The 22,211-nt window shown below is 46.8% G+C and overlaps 1 protein-coding gene and 1 pseudogene across 1 annotated transcript in view; one reads left to right on the top strand and one right to left on the bottom strand.

Moving 5' to 3' along the window:
• KIF15 (kinesin family member 15) overlaps window positions 1-22,211 on the bottom strand; it is a 927,627-nt gene that overhangs the window by 682,732 nt on the left and 222,684 nt on the right. Inside the window, exon 12 of the mRNA XM_086941724.1 lies at window positions 3,597-3,685. Within this exon, the coding sequence (XP_086797850.1) occupies window positions 3,597-3,685 (89 nt within the window). The remainder of the gene's footprint in view (window positions 1-3,596; window positions 3,686-22,211) is intronic.
• LOC147688819 (small Cajal body-specific RNA 14) lies at window positions 5,325-5,453 on the top strand (annotated as a pseudogene).

A 22,211-nucleotide genomic window follows, 5' to 3' on the forward strand; every position in this document is an offset into this window, starting at 1 on the left:
AAACTTTGTCATGTCTTAGATTATAATGCACTGTCCTTCGACTATTAATTACTCCTGTGACTGATATGCATCTGCACAACACATCCTCTGACCGAAGGTTCAATCAAGTCAACGCCCAATGAAGGATTCATATTTTACAAAAAACAATCTGTAAAAACTTTTCTCGATCACAAAATGTCAGAATGTGTCTCCACTAAGTTAGGTGACCTCTATATTTCCATGCCAAAAACCTACTAGGCCCTCCATTCCCACCACTGACATTCTCAGTTAGATTAAGAAATTTACCAGAGTACCTTTGTACAACTTTAAGTGGTCTACCACTAGGGTCTAGTAATCATTGAAGGAGCATCTGCCAGTCTGCTAAATCTGCGAGAGCTTTTACCAAATCTTCCTCTAATGCGTACTCCTGTATGCCCCTTGATCAATATGGTTGTCTAGGTCTGCGCATCACAATCAGTGTATCACAATCCTCCATAATGCAAGTAATAGACCTAGCAACATAATTTCGTACATTGTTGGCCCTTGTGTGAATCACGCGATCAAGCCAATAAAATAAAAAAAACTCGAGCTCGTCATATCCATTTACCCCACGGTCATCTGCAACATGTCCACTACTTCAGTTAGGAACGTTTGCACATTTCTGAACCACTTAATCATCACCCTCTGCTTTTTGGCACTTAATGCATACATGAGCACTTTCTGGTTAGATCCTCCTGCGCATTTTAGGGGTTAGATCATTTCTATGAAGGCAGTTTAAAGTGTAGTAACAAATCTCACAGTACATGTTTGGGATGGGTACCAATCAAAGTCAAGGCTGTATCTTTGGCTCCAACTACCATTGTCAGTAAGAGCCTGTCCACCCGTATGAGGCACACAATTCTGATAGCCACCTAATTTACCCACCATCTGTAGTAATTTCCTGTTGCTGCTGTGAAAATGACATCCAAGTTCATTTAGTTATCCCTGTGAGTCTTATAAATTGAAGAAATCACCCTGTGTACACCCCCAAACTCAATCAACACTAACTGAGAACAAAGGAATTCACATTTTGAAAACCGGTCGCCCATTGCAAGGTATCTGCCTTCTAAGCACCACTTTAATATCCTACAATTTACAGATGGTGGAACATGGCCTGACCATATGGCACAGTTATTTTAGAATTATTTTTGTTGCAGAGTACCAGTTCTGCCCCATTACCCAGACCAAGCAACAAGCATCAACCAGTAAGTGATACCCAGTCAGTAGGAGGAGCCCTAGATTTTCTTATTCAAGTGTTCCTTCATGAGACCCCATTCTGCTCAGTATCTGTCTGCTACACACCGCGATGGGTGCTGTAGTAGTGAGGGAAGACAATACAATACTAAATCTGGCAGGGCCACCCCCTCTTTTTAATAAGGCACTTTTTAGTATTTCGGCTTCCTCTCTGCTGCACTTTTCTTCCCTACCTGTTTAACCAACAAGTGGTCATGCCCCTTGAACAATGACTTTGGGAATCTAGAAAATATGATAATTTTTGGCAGCGCCAGACTCCTGATCGCAAAAAGGTGCAGTCACCACTTGGGTCTTAGGAAATCTTCTAGATGTGTACCCAATAATTTGGCGGTAACACAACATGGTGCAGGACGTGTAATCTGGACCCCAAGAATTTCTTCAGTATTATTAGGCAGCTCTAAACACCCCATGAGTAAAACCATACAATCAATACAATAGTGTTTTCTATATGGAGGGATCAGTACATCCTGCTGTAGGCATGAAAAGATACGTCATGGACTGTTCAGCAGCAGAAGGAGCCTGTGTATTCTTTATAATGCACTAAATAAGAACTTTTCCACTGTTCAAGTTGCAGTACAGGTCCGCAACGTAGAAAGAAACAAGGATCCGGTCACAAACTAAATTTGACCCAGAAGTCACCCACAATAAAATCACAACCAAAGACAGACCCACTTCTTGGTTTTCTGGTTAAGTATAAATAGTTCTGGAGTAAAGATTGGCTCCCTGAAGTTACGTTATAGGATTAGGTGATAAAAGCATATCAAATGAATAATATAGATCTGAACTAATCAGGGCAGCAGCATGAAAGGATTGGTTCGGTACATACAAGAGTTTTTACTACTTTACACATATAGCAGGAACATTGAAGTCAAAAGCAACCGGACAGTGTGGACTACACTGCAAAAACTGTCACCTCATAAAAGGTTCAATAATAAAATCACCTCAGAATCCAGTCACCAAAAGCAGCTCAACCTTCCCAAATAAGTTATCCCTCTAGGTCTACTTAGACCAGCAAATAAATATAGCTATGCTGGTAGCACAAAATTCCTGTGGTTTTAAAATGTTGGGGCCACTACCCAGTTCCATAAGTTTTGATGTGCTTAGTAGAGCTGGTTGGAGTGTGTACCATACCAAAATGGGAGTATTCCTCCACCTCTTTAGAACTAATTCAACTGGGGTAGTAGCGAGAACAGATAGCATGCTTAAAACAGCCACAAATACGAGGGTCGTCAGTAATGGCATAAAAACAAGCATAGCACAAAGCGGACTTAAAATAATATGCGGAGGAAAACATTGCTGAAGTATTTACCTTATGAAGTATTATTTGGCATTAAAATGCTTGTGAAGAAAATCCGCATGATCAATCATGCCTTAATCTATTACAGAGATAGCAGCTAACCTGATAAAGTTTGAGTGAGGCACAAGCTGTGCTTTTTGACCTACCTCTACCACTATTGGCTGGATGCCCAAGACTGGTGAAATAGTGGATAAAAATGAGGGGAAAAAGAAACATTCTGAAAAGCCGAGAGGGAGTCTGTCTCATTCATACCTACAAAAGGAATCAGAACAGTGATTACCACTCCTACTGGGATGGAAGAGGAGGAGACAGGTGCCTATCTACTAAGTAAAGTCATACCTTGAAACTCTTCCTCTATAGTTGACCAGTGCTACTACCAAAAACAAAAAAATCAACTATTCCACTGTGGGAACACCCTCCAAGTGAAAGGCAAACAAGCCCAAGCACAGATCAACAATGGGTGAGGACATTGGTGATTGACTAGAGGGCAGAACGTTCTAACAAATAAAACAAAGGTCTCACAGAGTCCGAGGGGATTGAAATCCCCTTGGGCTCCGTGAGGCCTTAGTTCACATCTATGAACGACAACACTGGCATGTTCGAGCTCCAGGCTTCTACTGGTGAATTAGAAGCACGAAGCACTCCCCGGTTTTCAATGGAGCTCCCAACATTCCAATGCTCTAATTTGAATTAAGTAAAGCTATAAAAATAAAGGCCTCACTGAGCCCAAAGGTGTCAAAATCCTGTTGTGCTCAGTGTGGCCTTTATTCACAGCAACAGGTGTATAAAGCAAACATTGGAATGTTGATGCTTAGGGCTTCTACCAGCCAGTAGTAGCCCGGAGCACTCCATTTTCTTCAATGGAGCCCTCAACATTCCAGTGTTCTAATAGTTACTAGTACTGTGCCACAGAGGAATCTATGGAGACATGAATTGGCATGTGCTTTATTATTATTTTTTTTAATTAACAAATTCCCATAATATCCAACATGGAAATGTAGAATAAGAGCAATAAATATTGTATTACCTTCTTTTCACTCTCAGACTTCTCAAAGAACAACATTGCGTCGAGAAAACGGTTCATGTACTCTCCACCACTTTCTTCGACTGAAGCAACTAAAGTAAAAGTATGTGATAAAAAAGCAAAGCTTTAAAATATTTATGATCACGTCAAAAATGTATGGTTGTGGAGCACAAATATCATTTAAAATATTAAATAAATGCAAGTTATGCATTCTTATCTTATCTTATCTTCCCGTGGCAACCAGTCTTGTGCTTAAATACCGTGTAGTGTGTTCCAAATCAAAATTCTAAAAATGCCTGTACAAACATTACAATCATTTAATTCAAGTGACTAAGTATATCAAATCTAATAAGAAAAACCTTTAAGATTCAATTATACTTTACCATGACAAGCTAATGACAGGTTGTTCCTTCAGTATAATGACAGGTTTTCCAAATATTTAAATGTGATTACCTTTCATAGTTTTTGGTGAAATGTACCAAAGAAATCAAAACAAAGACATCACTGTGGTACCAGTAACAATCTGAGTGGTCTACCACTAAATATAACAGATTTGTTATCTCCATCGGAAAACTTCATAATTGCCAATTTAAAAGTATACAATATACTTTAATAAATTCGTGCATATCAGGATTGATGCCCACTAACAATTTTGAAAAGGGTATGAAGGCTTTAAACATTAGAGTAAGGGTGTTTAGTGACAAGTAAATGTGTTCAGCAGGGGAATCTGTATCGTCAGTCAAGTGTATTTTGAGGACAAGAAGTCTTGCTGTCTAGCTTGTCTGACGGACTACTGGACATTAAATTATGTATGAAGGAACAAGGTTGTGGCAGCCTGGTGTTTGCAGAAAATCAGGATGGCTTTCACAACTCCCATTACGAAAGGAAGGAATGTATACACATTTTTATAGCACAATTACTTAAAACCATTTGCAATATTTCTTACATTTGTAAATTGGAAACGTGAGTAAAATTCCGCCGAATGCCATGATAAAACGGTTTAAAAATAGGTGGTCATTTTAAAAAGCAAAGAGAATTGTTTTAGCAGCAATTGTTAAATAAATCTTCAATTCAATGTCTTAGCCATCGGAGACGGAAGTATGAAGCTGAGGTGACAACCGCAATGTGTCTAGGCACCGCTAGATTTAAGAAGACTGATTGCTTAATATCATGTGAAAGTTTGATATTTAAATTGAAAAACAAGTCTGTTTCCTTTTTAGGTCTTTTAGGTCTCCTGGCGTTTAACAGCGCGTCAGCGCTGTGTCCGCCAGGAGATCTTTTGTTGCTGACTCTGCTTCCCAGGAAACAGCACCGGCCGCGCGCAAAGGCGATCGGCGTAGGCCACGCGCGCGCGAACACGCTCAGCTGCCGTCTCCTGGGAAGCTCCAACACCCTACATGCATGCGCATGCGCATACGCAGAGACACACACACACACACACGAGCGCCCATGCACGCATGCACCCCCACATAAAGAGAACTCACCCCTGCTGTCGCATACACACACATATACACACACACACACACACGTGCACCAAGCGCCCCCGCCCCCCGCCCGCCACTTACCGCTACTCCGGTCTTCAGCTGCCACCGCGGGGCTCTCTCTAGGGCATGGGGGCCCCGCGTCACCAGCACTACTTCTCTCCGTAGGCGCGGCTTCTCTCCGTGGGCGCGGCTTCTCTCCGTGGGCGCGTGCGCCCGCGGTTCGATCCCCGGCCGCTCCTCCTCACACGTGGGTGTCCTCCCTGACGGTTGCATGCGTCAGTAATACCATGTGACCCCAAGGCAGCCATGTACAGCAACGAGAGGGGGCCCACTGCCGACAGGACCCCCAGGTGCCTGTGCTACGGCTCCCTACAGCATTTTAAAGGCGGCGCGAGGACGCCGCGCGAACCTGCACCGAGATATGGAGATACTGAGACAGGAAACAAACCAAACGTTTCCACCGAAATTTGTACAGACTGGAGCAGTGCTTAGGTTTCAGTGCACGCGCGTGTGTGTAAATAAGTGCGAAGTGGGGATGGGCAGGCCATTTTACAAGCATGCAAAACACACTTTGACGTAAAGGCTCTAGGTTCTGTAATAACTACCTTTAAGGTTGAAGCAGATGGTTATGAAGCCGGGCTACGGGGTTCGAGTCCTGGCAACGGCTCAAACACCCTGTGTTTCCGTGGGGGTTACTTTGGGCTGGCATACGCGCGCAGGAGATAAATTAGTGGAACGGGGGTTAAATGGTTTCCGGTTACCCTGTGTGTAAACGAAGAAAGGAAATACGTGCACAAATACGTGCCATGGCTTATTATCTCCCCTGCGCAAGCCGACCCCTGGTTTTGCTACTAAAAGTTGGTTCTTAGTTATAAGCTGAAGGAATTTGCTGGGGGGAAACAGTTTAATGTGAAAAGGGTGTGGCGCAGCGGCTAGGGTGGCTGGTTCTGAATGCTGGTTGAACGGATCGATCAACGGCAGCAGGTTACCGCAGCACCATGTGACATTTGCCAATAGCGCACTTAATGTAACGTTGTTGTAAAAGTGAGTACACACGTTCTCAATCTTGGGGTAGTTGTCCCAGTTGAAAAAAACACAAATTACGGCAAATGTTTTCCCCAAGGCATACGTACGACACAGTATGCCTGCAACACTCCCAGTGCAGTAAATTGAGACAATAGAGAGCTTCAGGGTAGTGGTCACGGAAATTCTATGCGCAGGAGTACAGTCGTAAGTCCGTAGGTAGTCACTAACATATTACGGCGAATTCCAGGCGTATTGTATGTGTATCTTGCCTACACCAGAGGGTGTGCGTGTAGAGGGTGGGCCATTAAATAAGAAAGCTATTTACAAATACGGGAAAGCTGGACTGTAAAAATTGCTTTCTCACGTATGTTAATTCCGTACACATCGTCAAATACATTGTCATGCTTAGGTTACACAGAACGTGCATGCTTTTCTGCCCCCCTTCCCTCGTTGTGCCTGCTAGTCCCTGCTTGTGACCCGGTTGCTGTGTTAGGTGGGGCTAGGGGGAGGGTGGTGGGAGGAGTCCGCTGGTGGGCAGGTGTGTGTGTGTGAGGGTGCGGTAGAAGCACTGCGGGAGAGAAGCTATGGTCTGGAGAGCACACACCAACCACGGGGCAAGAACTTGGAGCAAGAAGAAACCACAGTGACGCCCACCCTCAGCACCACTGCTCTCACCCCAGCACCCGCGCATTTCCAATTGCTGTTTCCCAAGTTTAACCTGCGCGTTTGCCAGAAGAGCTCTATTCTGAGCCCCGCGTCCATCTGCTCCACCCCCTCTTGTGCCCTCAGCTCTGACCGGTGCCCGGGTCCGACATAGCGGCTCTTACCCCTTGGTCATCAACTCTTGCCCCGTACCGCCCTCTGACCTCAAGCAGGGCATTCGTCCCTTGCCACTTTACAAAAATGTCAGAAATACAAATACAACTGGATATCATTTATTTACCTTATTGGCTGGGTAACCTGGCTCATAGTTGACTCTTCATTATTCTAGTTTTAGAGAGGTTACTGCCAGTGCCTTTGAAGATATATTTCTACATGACCAACAGGATGTATCAATACATCTAAGTCCCGTAAATACAACACAAATTACAATAGAAATGCTATAGGTGTCACATTTGCAAAAGTTAAAAAATATTGGCATTGTCATACACAATGTCAATAACTCAAACTTTAATGCTCCGAGATCTATTGCACTGCAAATGCTTGTTTTTGTACTCGTGCGTGGTGAGGTGCCCTCGGGGGAGGAGGAGGCCGTTGTTTTGGGTTTGCGGACAGTCGCAGAATCGAAAGCAGACTTTCAGTGAGTGTTTTTTTTCATTTATTTTTAAATCGATTGTTATGACTATGCTTTTGTCCCTGCCTGTTCAGCTTCATTACAATAGCGATTGCGAAAGCTATCAATTTCAGTGCTGCTTTTTCTTGCAGCATTTACCATCTTTATACAACAATTCAGAGTTTGATAACAAATTAATGTAACACATTGTAATATACAATGCCAATAGCTCAAACTTTAAAGCTGGGAGACCTATTGCATTGTAAATGCTTGTTATTTACGTCGCTGCTATACAAGCTCTTCAGGTTTCGACCAAACCTTATTTCTCGGATAACCGAAAACGCAACTCAGCCATATATTTCCCGAATTTTGCCAGGGCTGTTGGCACGGTGCAGGCGAACAGGACTTACCACGTCTTTACATGTCCGCACCATTTTAGATATACACATCGATTTTGGAGCTTCTTGCGTTATTGTAGCAAGCCGGGGAAACAGCAGACTAAATGTAGCAGAGACTCCATTTTGTAATGACATATTCTGCATTCGATTATAGAGGCCAGGGATTTCCATCCAGGGTTTAATTCCTTGGTTGGAAGGGTCACTAGCCTGGCCTATTGGATGTTTTTTAGAGCCTTCCTCGTCAGTGCTTGCTTTAGGTAGGGATGTCATTTATACTCCTTGTATGATATTATCAGACCCGTGAGCCCTCCTCATGCAGTGTAGTTTGCTAGGTCTGCTTCCTATGACAATTGTTAGATGCGTTTGTTGAGAGCGTTTTTGATTGCCACGTAACTTAACCCCTCTTTTCCCCAGTTTTGTGTTGCCAGGCCCAATGTTTTTCACTGCTTCCTATATATAGGTTTTCCATGGATTGGTTTACTCATCATAACTGGGCTTTAACATGCTCTTTAGGCTTCCAATAGATGCTTTTGACACCTGTTAATAGTGCTTTGCCTGTATACCCAGGCATTCATAGTGTTGTTGCACCAAACTAATCTACAAGCAGATCAGGCTATTCCGGGTGTGTTTTGGTAGGTTAAATAAGCGTTTTTAGGCCTGGCATTGTGATTTCTCTAGTATGGTATCCATCTGGCCTGGGAATGCCTGCTGCGCATAGCCCGCTATTGCCCCTATTTTAGACTGTATGACTCTTCCTATTGGAACTGTCGCTGGGCTCAGTAATTTGTCATGTAGTTTGCACAATGCGTAGATTGTCGACTGCGCTTTTGCGTTAATTTTTTGAAGATGTAAGGCAGATTTCCCAGTATCACTGAGCAATGCCCCAAGATAATTGTATGACTTTGTGGCTGCAATAGTCTCACTGCCCACTTTTCATTCAAGTAGTATTTTTTTTGCGCAGCATCCAAATATCATCCCTTTGGTCTTGTGTGGATTTATGACCAACTCAATGGTCTCGTTATAGATGTTGAGAGCGTTTAAACACCTTTTGAGGCCAATTTTGGTGTCGTCCATCATGACCAGGTCGTCTGCGTATTTCAATATTTAGAACTTATTGGGGCCTATTTTGGGACTGGCGAGGTTGGCGTTTTGGAGCGTCTTCCCTAGATCCCTAGATCTGCTGTATAGTAGTTAAAAAGGGTCGGGAGTAGGACACAGCCCTGTTTTAGACCCCAGTCTGTAAAACACTTTGCTATTGTGTTATCTTCTAATTTAACTTTTATCCAGGTTTTACTATATAGGGAGATAATCGCATTCAAGAGGCTCGCTCAGATGTCCCAGTTTCTTAGCTTGTTCCAAAGCTTATGTCGAGAAACCCGATCAAATGCCGCAGAAAAGACAACAAAACAGGCAAAAACTGTTTCTTTATGTTTGTGATTAGCTTGCTGGCTCAGATAGGAAAGGGACACTATGTTGTCAATTGTCGACCATCCTTTGTGGAGCCCTGTTTTATATGGGGGGAGGATTTCTTTCTCTTTGATCCATCACCAATAAGGTGCAGGCATAGGCTTTCCCTTTGATGTCCAGTAGGGCAATCAATCTATAGTTTTTGGGTTCTGTATTGTCTCCTTTCTTAAATATTGGTTGTAACAGAGAGCCGCGCCATACAGCTGGAACATTGGCTTGCAGGCGACATTCAGAGCATAAGTGGGATAGAACTCCTCCCCTGTATACACGTTCTTCTCTGAACATTCTTCCCAGGAGCCTACTGGGACCCGGGCCCAGTCTTTTCATCTCTTTTTCTCATCTTCTGAACGGCGGGGTCGTCTTAATTATTGCCTCCGGTTTCTTTCCGAGGCTCATCATCACCATTTGCATACTTCACTAGGCGCTCATCTGTTCGGATCTGGTAGACAAACCCTTTATTTTCTATGTAGATGGTAGCTACACGACTTAAGCCATGCCTCGCGGGACAGAGTTGCGTCCATCCACTTTGTCATTTTCCAGCCAGGCAATGCATTGCCAGAACTGCCAGCGTTTGTGGTTCTTGGATAGTTCATGAATTGTAATTCATTCTTCCTCAATATTTTTTAGTTTTAAATTCCCTATCAGTTGTTTGCGCTCCAAATTGAGTTATCTGTTCTTGGTGGCAGATGTTCTGGTGGCTCATTTTTGCCTGCTTTAAATGCTGGGTTAGTTCACTTAGTTGTTTATTATCTTGCCAAGTTTGCCTAGCACGTGGCTTATTAACTCAATAGGTGCTCTTTGCTCCACCCCAAAGGGCTGTTTTCAGGGCAGCAATCCATGCACCCCAGTCTTCAATAGTGTACTGAACGCTAGGATGGTTACTCATGTGTCCCTATTCGTGTTTCCATGATGCTAGTAAGGCGGCCTTCTGCTCATTCTATCTGGTCTTCCTGATTAATGAGTATTCCTCTGGAGTGTGCTTGAGTCGTGGCCTGTTTCCGTTGTTTGGTGTGGATGCTTAGTTCCAATTGAAGAACTGCTTGGTCGCTTGTTTCATGTGTTGCCATTGCGAAATTAGCTTTTTTTTTTACTGAGATAGTTGCAAAGGAAGATGTTATCAATTGTTGTGCGGTTGTTATAAGTGTGCATTTCTACTGAGTTTGGATTTTGTTTTTTGTCGAATGCCTCTGTAGACATGAAACTAATTCTGTAGGAAGTCTTTAAAGATTTTTTCAGAGCTAGTCAGGTATGTTGTTTCACATTCCTCTATTCCTAAATAATGGAGATTAAAGTCACCCATGATCACCTTGGCGAATGAGTGGTATGTACACAAGATTTCCTCTATTGTGCTGATCATAGATCTTATGGTCTCCAGTTTTGCCGGACCCTGAACATTAACATAAACGTTTATTATTAGCACTGAAAGACTTCCTTCCTTATCCTCTTTCCCTGCCACTGTAAATGGCTGCAGTAATTTTGATTCTCCGTTTATTCTCCTTGTTGTAAGTTCTTTGGCAAGCTTTATGTAGGTTGAAATCCCTCCACCGCGATGTTCATTTCTGGTTGCTAGTTTATGAAAGCTGGCAAAACCTTCCAAGTGAGTAGGTTTTATAGCCCAAGCTTCTTGTACGCCTACGATGGCGCCTTCCTGCATTATCTTCCTTGCCGATTCATGTTTGAGTGCTCTCTGTATGCCAGCAACATTCCAGGATACAATTTGGATGCCGGATTGATTGGCTTTGTTGGTGGGCTGAATTACCTTCTCTGAAGCCCTTGTTGGTTTAGGGTTGCGCGGTTCTTTGGGGATCTCTCCTACATCCGTTATTTTACCACTTATCCTGTAGTGTTCCTCCTCCTACTGAATTTCTAACGTTATTAATTTATTACTGGTCTATTTTTGATCGTCCTTTCCCATGTTGTTACTGTTTTGCTTAAGTTATTACAATTCTGAAATGGTTGTGGTTCCTCTCAATTACACACTGCAAGTTTTCATTGGCTTTCTTTATGTTTTTTATGATGTTTGTAGATTGGAGTAACAGTAGGATATTTTTCTTGCTTTAGCTCGACGATTTTTATATCCCAATTTTTAAAGCATTCTTTTTTCCCCCCGAATGACTGCTTCGAATAGGCGTTGACTCTTCCATGTCACTATGATTTTTATTTGGTGGTGTTCTCTTTGGGTATTAATTGTACACTAACCATGTCATCACTTGCTACTTCTGTCAAAGGCGGTATGTGTTTGAAGAGCCTCAGTAGATTTGCCCGGTTCAGTATATCATGCCTGCCCTTAGATTTATACAAAGGCTGAAATGCGATCTTCCATACACTTTTTATGAGCAGGATCAGACGTCATTTTCCTCACAATCTGTGAGTACATCTTTCCTTGGCGATTTCCCTTTTGGTGAGTCGTGAGTCAGGCCATTCATTTAGGTTTCTGATGATGTTTGTGGTTCCCCCCTTGTGGGTGTCTCATGGTGAATATACAGAGCTTCCCGATATCCATCTTCTGACCTTTCTGAGCATTTTTTTGATTTGAAGATGATTCGGCCACCATTGAGATTTTCCTCGAAGTGTAACCAATGGGGGTGTGATGGTTCTCATAATATTCCCTTCTCCAAGTGGTTTGCTTTGAAGTCTTAAAAACAAATGGATATGGTCTCATATTTACTGGCCCAGCCGAATTCGTAAATGGATGTGCTGTTGACACTATAGCCCGGTTTTCAGACACACAAAACTAAAATCAAAACATGTCTGATTAGAAACTTGAACTCTGCATTTCAGATAAGTGGGCTGTAATGTCGAGGAGCACAACACAATGACGGAAGCTTGTGTTTAAAACAACTTAAGTTCATTAAAAAGCCCCCCGAAAAGCAAGCAGCTTGAAGGATTTACTGACCTAAGGCTTTCAGCCCAATAAAAACCCTTCAGTGAACTCAAGTAGAACGAAGGTCACATCGCACTAAATAGTTACGGCAACATACAGAGCCCGTCCATGAAATCTTAACCCTTTCGATGCTGATGACGAGCTCAGCTCGTCATGAGGCACGGTTGAGCTGTGCTGATGACGAGCTCAGCTCGTCATGAACAATGATCATCTAAAAAAGTCAGCATGGGAGGGGAAAACACCTAGCAGCCAAGGTGTTAAAGAGGCAGAGAAGCTCTCGGTTCAGCAAACTCAGCTGAAGGAGAAAAGAAAGAAACTTGAATGGACAACAAATAAACCATTGTCCAGAAACCTACATTGCTGCCAAAATTTAAGAGCCCTGATGAGAGACCGCATATTAAATATCAGAGACTTGAAACGCGTTGGCTTTACTAGGATTCATGATACGAACATGGAGGAATTATGAATTAAGTTTGTCTATATTTAGAGGAGCAGTCCCATGTATTAAGCACAAATGTTTTAACCGTGTTTTCCTATTATTTCATAATTGAAATAGAATATTTATGAAATAATATCAATATGTAAAATAGGATTTTGTCTTAGATGCAATAGACAATATGACTTCTAAGATATTAGGATTTTTTTTTGATTATCTCTCACACTAAAGATTTTTTTCACATCAATGTTTATTTATATTGTGTAGCCAGAACACAATTGTGTTGTCTAATGTTTTTCACATGTACATAAGTATTTTCTGTATATTGACTTAATGGTCTCTTTCGGTTTCAAATATGTGACAAAGTCTTAATAAAAAAAAGTATGAGAAACGTCAAAATAACACAGGTTCTGGCCGACTTCCCTGCTACACGTTGACACTATGGAAGCATGAGGGGGCTCTCCCCAGGCTTTTCTGATTTGTGTCATCTTTTGGTGCTTTTGCTGTTTTTTAAGTCTTTTTTGCGAGTCTTGACAGCTTAATTGCAGTGGTTTCTAGCTTGGAGGGGCTTTCGGTTTTATTTGTCGTTAGTAGCTCCATAATTAACAAGTCACCTGATTATTCCCCCAATGACGGTTTTTTTGATGATTCAATTTTTGTGGCAACCTTTGGTGGAGATTCTACTTTCTTGCCTTGTTCATCTTTCAAAGAGTTTTAAGTAGTAGAAGTCCGGTATTGTTTTGGCAATCGATGTGTTTTGCTGAGGTCGACGAAAGTTGTAGAGGCATCCAGCCATCTTGTTCCTTTCTTTACCCGCCTCTTTTTTAAATTGTTCAGCGTGGCCTTCAGCGAGACTTGGACTTTTGGGATTGATCTCGTTCGAGCTTTCATAGGCGGGCCAGTTGAGGTTCCTCAGATCATTTGTCGTGGAAAGCAGGACTTCAGGGAGTTTATTAATTTGTCTACGATGTCAGAGCAGTGGCACTCCCTGACCTTAAGCTCCTTTTGTAGGTTGTCTAATTTGTCTGAGATTTTTATGATTGCCAAAGCTATTGTTTGATTTATGTCCATTTGAATTTCAATTTGTGTGATTTCCAGGTGAGGGTGTTAGTTGCTGTTGTGAGAGTCTTATTTATAGATAATAGCAATTTGTCTTGGTCCTTGGTGAGCTCCAGGCTAATAGTTGAGCAATCCTGAAGAGATTTATCGAGCTTTGTTGTGCTTAAAACATGAAGAATTTAGACTCTAGCGGAGGTCTCGCTGAGGTTTCATGGTTTCCAGGTTTGTGGCACCTGTATCACCTGTGCACAGGAGTATGGGATTGCTCATCACGCGGCTCCGCCCAGGCCTCGTCTGCACACATGACGTCCGCAAGCTCACATAAGTCCCACCCCAACGCGCCTATGTCATCTTTCTTTGACAAACTTTTCCGCGCCACAACGCGTAGCCATCAGACAAAACTGTGGAAGTATGGGAACAGTGTGAGAAAAGCAGAAACAATTGGAAAAAGGAATGGTGACGAACCACACCATAAGGAGCAATGTCAACACTACAGTATTGAAAGGCAGGGAAGGAAGAAAGAACAAAACAGAACACAGCCCTGAGCAGCCACTCTGTCAGTATGTAGACATGTCCCCCCCCCCCTTGAGGCAGACACATATGCAAAACGGCATGACAACAAGTAGCAGGACTATAACCCCAACCAGGAGACAATGAAGGAGAGCTAGTTCCAAGACAAACAGGAACGACACCTCCAAGCAACCTCAGCACAGAGGGAGACCCCCCCCCCCCACCCCAAGGAACAAGGGCAAAGGCATGACCAGATGACCCCAGCCCGGAGAGTAGCAGAGGGGCCAGGACCCTTAGGAGGAACAAAGGGAGAGGGGAGGGAAGAGAACGAAGGCAAACCTCCAATCCTGGAGCAACCAGAGCAGAGGGGCACAAGATGATCTTTTAAACCCATCCACCAATGCCCCAAGAAGAGGAAGGAACAAACAACAAGACGGATCAGCCCGCCAAAGAGCGAACAAATGCACTCACAGAAGACACAGCCCCACCGCCACCGGGAGGCGAGTGCAGAAGTCCAAACCAAAGGTCCTCGCAGAACGGGGAGGAAGGGCGGGCCGTGAAGGAATCTGCGGCTAGAATCGTCTCTACCAGATACATCGTTACCGAAGGTAATTAACTCGTACATCTAATAGAGACTACTAGCCGCAGATTCCTTCACGTAGAATAGATCCCACAGTCATACCCACAGGGAAGGAAGGTCTGCAAAAGGACCCCACCAGCCTGGACATAATAGAGGGTCCCACAGGGGACTAGTCTAACGGACTAGGTGAGGAGCCTCATCCCCCCCCCCAGGCAAGGAGAACCCCTACAAGCAGAACACCACCGACCCCAGAGGGGTGTAGGAAGAAGAATCCCGTTCACACTTAATAGAGGAAACAAGGACAAGGTACAGGGAGGCCGAAGCACCGCACGCCCCTACAAGGCAACAGAAACTCCATCCAAGGTCAAGGTATGGAAGAGGAAGAATATAAAAAATATGGCACCGACAGCAAGAAGCAGTCGAAAGCAGGAGGAGCAGCCCGAGGTACCCAAGAAGACCGGGCAGGCTGCGCCTAAAAGAGGGAGGAACACAACAACCATCTCAGCCCCAGGACAGAAAACATAAGGGTGAAGAAGGTGCCCGGACACACCTCATAGAGGGGTCCACACACATGACCCAAAAAGAAGCCGAACCAGAGCCACGACGCCAGGCCGCAGATAGCAAGTCAGACCCAGCGAACAGCGCAGCGGCCCCGGAGAGGGACACCCAGGGTCGCCACCAAGGCATTCCATCCCAGTAATAAGGGAATTGCACTTGCAATGTACATAAATGCCATGGAGAGCAGAGTCCCGAGGGCAACCACAACTCCCCAGCACAGAACAAGCTATATAACAGCTACCACTACCCCACATAGGGTATATGTTAAGTCCCAAGACATGGGAACCCTCTTAGGAAGAAACTTCCGCAGCAGAGGACAACAGCAAGATCCTTGGGTAAAACCCCCAGCCGAAGGCTTATCAAGCAGCAAAGAGAAAAAACAGAAGGCCTCATCTCAGGGCCAATCTGGTGTAGATAACAGCAAAAACACACAGTAAAGAAGGGCCGACCAGCAGCCAACAGAGCCACAGTCCCAACAAAAGAGGACTCGCAGGCACATGAAGCACACCGATCACACAACCGGGGCGACCCGCCCCAATAAAAGGACAGCTCCCAAAAACCAGATCAACTCACAAATCACTGAGGGGGAGAAGAAGGAGGAGGTGGCCGAAGCCCCGCCAAGAACCTCCGAATGGCCGAGTTCGCCAGGGCGTGGAATAAAAGAGTGCCATCGAAAGGAAGATCCACCAGCCGTTCTCGAACATTTTCCGGGAACACATTGTCCTGGAGCCAAGCATGGCGGCGAAGGGCAACCCAAGAAGCCATGGCACGACTAAGCACCTCCAAAATGTCCAGAACGGAGCGAAGAATAAACGCCGCCAGCTCCCGGTCATCTAGCACATGGTGTCTCAAATCAACACCAGCACCCTCCTGAGAAGCTGCAGATCCAAGGGACTCCGCAGAGCCCCACAAACAAGAAGTGGCCCTATCCAGCAGATAAAGTGTTAAGGGCCCGCAGAGCCGCACTGGTGGAAGCTAACATATTGCGCCCCCAAAAGTCCAGCCAGCGAGCCTCCCATGATGGTGGAGACAACAGCGACGGCAGGGAGGGAAAGGCAGTCCGCAAAAGTGGGCCACTGGCAGAGGAGTGGAGGAAAAGACACACCGGGTCACACAGTGCTGGAAGGTGACAGTGCAGATGGTGTTGGGGCACCGGGTCGCCCGTGGAGTGACGGTTCCAAGTCCCCACAAGAGAAGAATGGAGCGAACCTTCAAAGGGAAGCGGAGCTCCCTAACACCAGAGCCTTGATGGAGAACCTCAAGAAGATGATCCAAGGGGAAATGGGCAGTGGGGTCACCCATGGGTGAAATTCCCATGGCCGTGGAAACAACGAGACCGAAGGCCGCACCTGTAGGAGAGTAGGGTCTGCAATCCTATGGTCACCCCAGATTTTTGCTTTTTGCTTCACTGGTTTACGACTTTCCCTGGCTGTGGGCCTGCTAATCAGACCCACAGCCTAGCTGTTCTCTCTCTAAATTGACATCCATGTACTTTAGGTGCATTTACATATTGGTAATGGGTCACTTTTGTAAGTCCTTGTACAGTGTACCATAGGTACCCAGGGCATAAGTGCACCCAAGGCCTACCAGGGGCTGCAGCATGTATTGTGCCACCCCTGGCTGGCCATCTAAACAGACACAACTGGCTGGTAACACAGCTGGGGCAAGGTGGTGTAAACACCCTTTGCTTTAGATATAGAATACCTAGATCACACATATACTCCTATAAGTCACGCATATGGCAGGCCTTAACAATCCTGGAGGCAGAGTGCTTGGAATTATGCGAGATGGTGCTCTAGCATGTGCTGAGCCTGTCTGCAGCTTTGGGAACCAAGTCCTTTAGCTGTTTCCATGATAACAGTATACCATATACTCTTAAGTGCATTATAATCCTCACGGTTATTGCTAACTTTGGCATAGCATTATCAAAACATGTCGAGTAAGGTGTCATGCGAATTGGCGACAGGGGTAGCATTCCACCCTTTTAGAGGGACACAACATGTATGTAACTGTGAACCCCGGTTAAAGTTAACTCGAGTCTCAGCATCACAAAATGGATGCTGCCACCACAGACACAAGTCTGACCTCCTGCTGTTGGGAGTCCTTCCAGCGAGGGAGGCCTGGACAAAGAGTTTCCTGCCTTGGGAGGTGCTAGCACCACCCCAGACAGGATTTTGTGTATTGAGGTAGGACAGGCTGAAAGGAATGGGACATGCCTGGGGCACACAAGGTGTCCCTGTGCATACCTCAGTTCAAACCAGTTGCTGGGGCACTTCAGCCCCTGCTCTGGCACGAAACCGGACAAAGGATAGGGGGTGTAACCACCCCCCTTCCTGGTCCCACCCATAGGAGGGACCTAGTCATAGTACAGCCCCCTTTAGGAGAATAAAGGTAGGAGCTGGTCCCATTCCAAATTAGATTATCCTGATTTGAAACTCTACAAAGAAGAAACTCCGGACTTCGACGTTCTGCTCCACAGAAGACTGAAGAAAATCTCCCTTGTGGCCAAGGAGTGACCACCCTGCACAAGCAGGCACCATCAAGCGTCCTAGCGGTTCACTTTGCCATCCTTCCTGCCTGGAACCAGACTTCAGAGCCCGACGAGATCCGGACTTCCAAACCTCTCCGACCTCTACCTACATCTGCAGCACAGCTGAGATCCGTGGGTGCGACGAGACACGTGGGACCGGCCATCTTGGAGAAACGGCACTTCGCTTCCAGCACGACTTCAGAGGCATCCTCGAGAAAGTGCTTTGGGGATTGATAAGCACCAGCCCCGAGCAGCCTCTGCACAGATCAGCCCTCCAGCATCCACGTGATCTGCGTGGGGCCCTTTTGCTTGATTGCTGCTCGACGCATTGTCTGGTCACTTGCCGGCTGGCTAGTGACCTCCTAGACGACGATCCAGGAAATCTACATCGCTGGTCTGGTTGCTCCAGACTGGTCCTTGCTTCCCTGCAAAGGAGAAGCACCCCGGACCCTCCTGGTCCGCACCAGACGCCTTTTCCACTCACCCCGTGGGTTGCCTTTGCCAAGGTCTGTTGACGCCGAATCCGGAGCCAACACCGCAGACAGCGAGAACCTGCGTGGGACAGCTCATGCCTCCATCCTGGTCATCGAAGATACCTCCTGGTGCACGTGGCTGCAGAGTCAAGCGTCCACTCTTCACCTGATCGCGACAACAGCATCTGGTTCCTTCCTGGTTCCACTCCGGTCACTGGTTAGTGACTGTGAACATTGTCCCCTCTGCTTTCAGGTCTTCATCTTCCTTGATCCACCCTTGGATCGCTCAGGACATCTTCCTCCTGGTCGCCTGCAGCATCTTTCTTCAAGGCTCCATAGACTTCGACGCGGAAACCAGACACACTTTCACACCTATGCACCCGCAGCCCGTGGGTGAGGTAACAAGAGTATTTCGGTGCTCACGGGTAGATTGACTCTCCTAGTGTCCAGGTATCCAGTCGTTTTAGTCCTAACTAGTCGGAACTGTCTTTTACTTACCTTTTCGTAATTTGTACTGTCCATTGACTTTGTCCCGAATCTAGCGTGTGAGTTCACACTCGGCACACGCGTCCCGTGGGCCTCCTGCTCCTTACCTAAGGATAGGGTAGTGTAGTCCCAGCGAACCTACAGCCTCTGGACAGCTCCATTCCTTCTATCGATTTCCTTATACCATTTACCATGTATATGGTCTGTTGTGCCCCTAGGGGACCATTGTCATTTGTGCAACTTATCGTATGTTTCTTAAGAGTCCTGTCATGTGCTTAGCCCTCTGATATCATAAAGACTTCAGAGATGTTTTGTTAGTAATAAATATCTTGTTTATTTTCATAACAACCTGTGTGGTGTCCTTTCATGTGGTATTCAAGGGGTTATGTGTGGTAAAACAGCTGGCTTCACATGCCAAAAGAGTTTAGCCTAAGACTGCTTTGTCCATGCTACCATTAGGATAGCTGGTCTATAAGGTTGACTTACAACCAATCACCATAAGGGTTGTTTGGACTGATACAAGGTGATCACTAGAACTAGTGAGCATTATATATCAGGCCAACATCTCACAGCACCCGCCTCCGTGTGGCCCGCAGTGGGGAAAGCAGCTCCTCTGTGGGCGACTGTAGGCTAAGGCGGCCATCCCCCAAGCCAATCGGAGCAGGGAGGGGGCCAGGCCCGGAAAGGAGAAAGGCGCCGAAGAGTAGGGGGACCTGCAGTTCCTCCGGCAAAAGCCGCGGCCGCAGTGACGGCGTGGAACCACCCTTAGAAGACATCAGGGAAAAAGCCACAACGCAGCGGCCCGTCTCCGGCGAGGAAGACACCAGTAGGAGCCCAACCTCCGGGGAAGAGTTGACATCCGAAGAAGAGTTCACGACTGGACGCCTGTCAAGTGCCGTAGAGTCCGCAACCTGGAGCAGGGTGTAGTCATCATCCAACGCCGTAGGTGACTCCGGACAGGTCTTCGCCACATCACATGGCGCAGGAGACCGGGGCTGGGCCGGAGCAAAGGTGGTCAAGGGACGGCGCTGGAACTGCGCCAACTCTACCTCCGACGAGGCAGCCGCTTGCGTGGAGGGACGAGAGGCACCCGGAGAGTGACAAGGAGACCCCGCCAACCTCGACCCATGAGGGGACGAGAAGGGCCCGCCAACCTCCATGGCGGTACCAAGGCCGACTCGACCGCCTGAGAGGCAGCCGCCGGCGAGGAGAGACAAGAAGGGCCCAGGGAGGGACGAGTTGTCCCCCAACAGCCTCGACCCATGATGGGACAAGGGGGGTCCGCCGATCACGGTGGCGCCGCCAGCAGCCAGCGACGGAGTAGCAACATCACCTCGGCCTCAGACAAGACCGCCGCTTGTCCACAGGGCCGAGAGGAGCTCGGGGATGCGACCAGAGCCCCGGCGACCTCCCGCGACACCACAGGAACTCCCACAGGATTTTGGGGCGAAGCAGAGGTGCTGTGGTCCGAAGGAGGGACCCCCGAAGGGCCGCACCCCAACGGCACCACATCCTCCAAGCCAGTCGGCGCCGCGGCGATGCCGCGGAGGGCCAGCGGAGGGCCCAGCACCCTGCAAGGGATCTGCTGACGTCCCAGGAGGGGAAGGAGGAGGAGGAGGAGAAGCCAGCGAAGCCTGCAAAGCCGCCGCATATGCCTCCATCTAGGCTCTCGATGCATCCTCACCGGGAAACAGTGGATAGGGGGACAATACGCGGGGTCGCATTACCCGCGGAGAGCCCACGCCACCAACAGGCCAGAAACCAGCCCTTGGGGACAAACTGCGACACTTACCGACAGGTGAGGGACGCTCTTGCGGCACAGGGGATGGATGAGGACGGCGACGATGAGGATGGCTGCGTCGAAAACCTTCCGCAGATGCTGAGCAAGGAGACGAAGCCGATCTGGACATGCGAGCCAAGAGAAGTTTCATGCGGCGCTCCCGCCGTGACTTCGGCTTCAGCCGTTGACACGCCTCACAATCAGTGGAGCCGTGATTTTCCCCCAAACACCACATGCAAATGAGGTGAGGGTCCGTCACTGACATCAGGCGTCCACACGACAAGCTCGTCTTAAAGCCCGAAGGCATCCGCACACTGTTCCCACAAAAACACGCAGTAGCGAAGGGAAAGGCCTAAACAGACCCGGAACATGAACCGGATCAGCGTTGCACTTGGAAAAGGAAAAAAGTGACGTAGGCGCGCTGGGGTGGGACTTGTGACCTCGCTGACGTCACATGCTTGGGCGATGCCTGGGCAGAGCCGAGTGAGGCCGTCCCCCGCCGCGCAGGGATGCTGTGGCAAAAAGTTTTCCGGATCCAGTCTCACGTCTGGGGATAATTCTACGTGAAGGAATCTGAGGATAGTAGTCTGTCAGATTGTGGTCTCTTTTGACCCTGGGTGGGGGCCGCCTGTGTGGGGGATGGATGTCTCCTTCACTACATTCGAGAAATATTCCGGGAGCGTTTTATTTCTTATATCTCGGCTCTTGACGATTTCCTTTTTACCAGTAGACCCAATGTTCGTCTTTGGTGGGTTTCTGATAATTATGAGGGCCATTGCCTCAAATATTTTTATGGTGGATTTTCGCTCTCACTTGGGGGACTAGAGGTTGCTTCTTTTAGCTTGATTGACTTTCCCATATTTGTGTTGGTCAGTACAAACAGGCCTTCACATTCGCTGAGTGTTCGTTCATACGTCTGCGCTGTTCCACTTTCACTTTCCTTGAGGGTGACAAGACCATCTTCTTGAGTTATGATTATTTGTTTCTGATCTGTCCTCAGTGGCATACTCTTGGTCCGTTTGCCACTTTTCACCATTACTCTCCTTTGTAAGAAGATTCTGTGGACTATCTTCCAGCCCTCACCAAACGCCTGTCTTTTCCTAATAGTGGTGTTTGCCTTCTTGCGTTTGGTGTCCAGAGAGCTCTCCTGTGTGTTTCTTTCTCAGGCCCTGAACCCAGTGGCCGTGTCGGGAACCCCATTCTTAATCCTTCGGGCTCTAGGTATGGTGGGGGTGTCAGTGCAGATGGTGGTACGTTGGATGCACAATCCACGATAGAGTGCGTGTGATGAAGCGGGTGCTTTGAGGAAGACCCACAAGCCGCACCTCTAGCCTAGCCAGGCCTCCTCCGTGGACCCCTCAAGGGCACTCTCTGCACCAGCAAGCTAAAGCCGCTGCGCTCACTACTTGCACCTAACCATCACTCAAGATTACTATTGGTGGTGGTGATCCCCAGGCACCGTTCACTCGGTTGGTGCTTGTCGCCCTTAGCTCTTTGTTTTGGTTTTTGGTTAAAATTCTCTCCTTTTGATTTTGTAGATCACCATCACCATGAATTGCCCTGTCTGAATGAGGCTTCAACAGTCTACTTGTTCTAGAAGCCGTTGATTGTTTTTGCCACTTCACACATCTGTGTGTTGCTTTCCAAGATTTTCCCAGGTTTTTCTAGGTCAAG

This window comes from Lissotriton vulgaris, chromosome 10 (genome assembly GCF_964263255.1).
Source record: "Lissotriton vulgaris chromosome 10, aLisVul1.2, whole genome shotgun sequence".
NCBI classification, from domain to species: Eukaryota; Metazoa; Chordata; class Amphibia; order Caudata; family Salamandridae; genus Lissotriton; species Lissotriton vulgaris.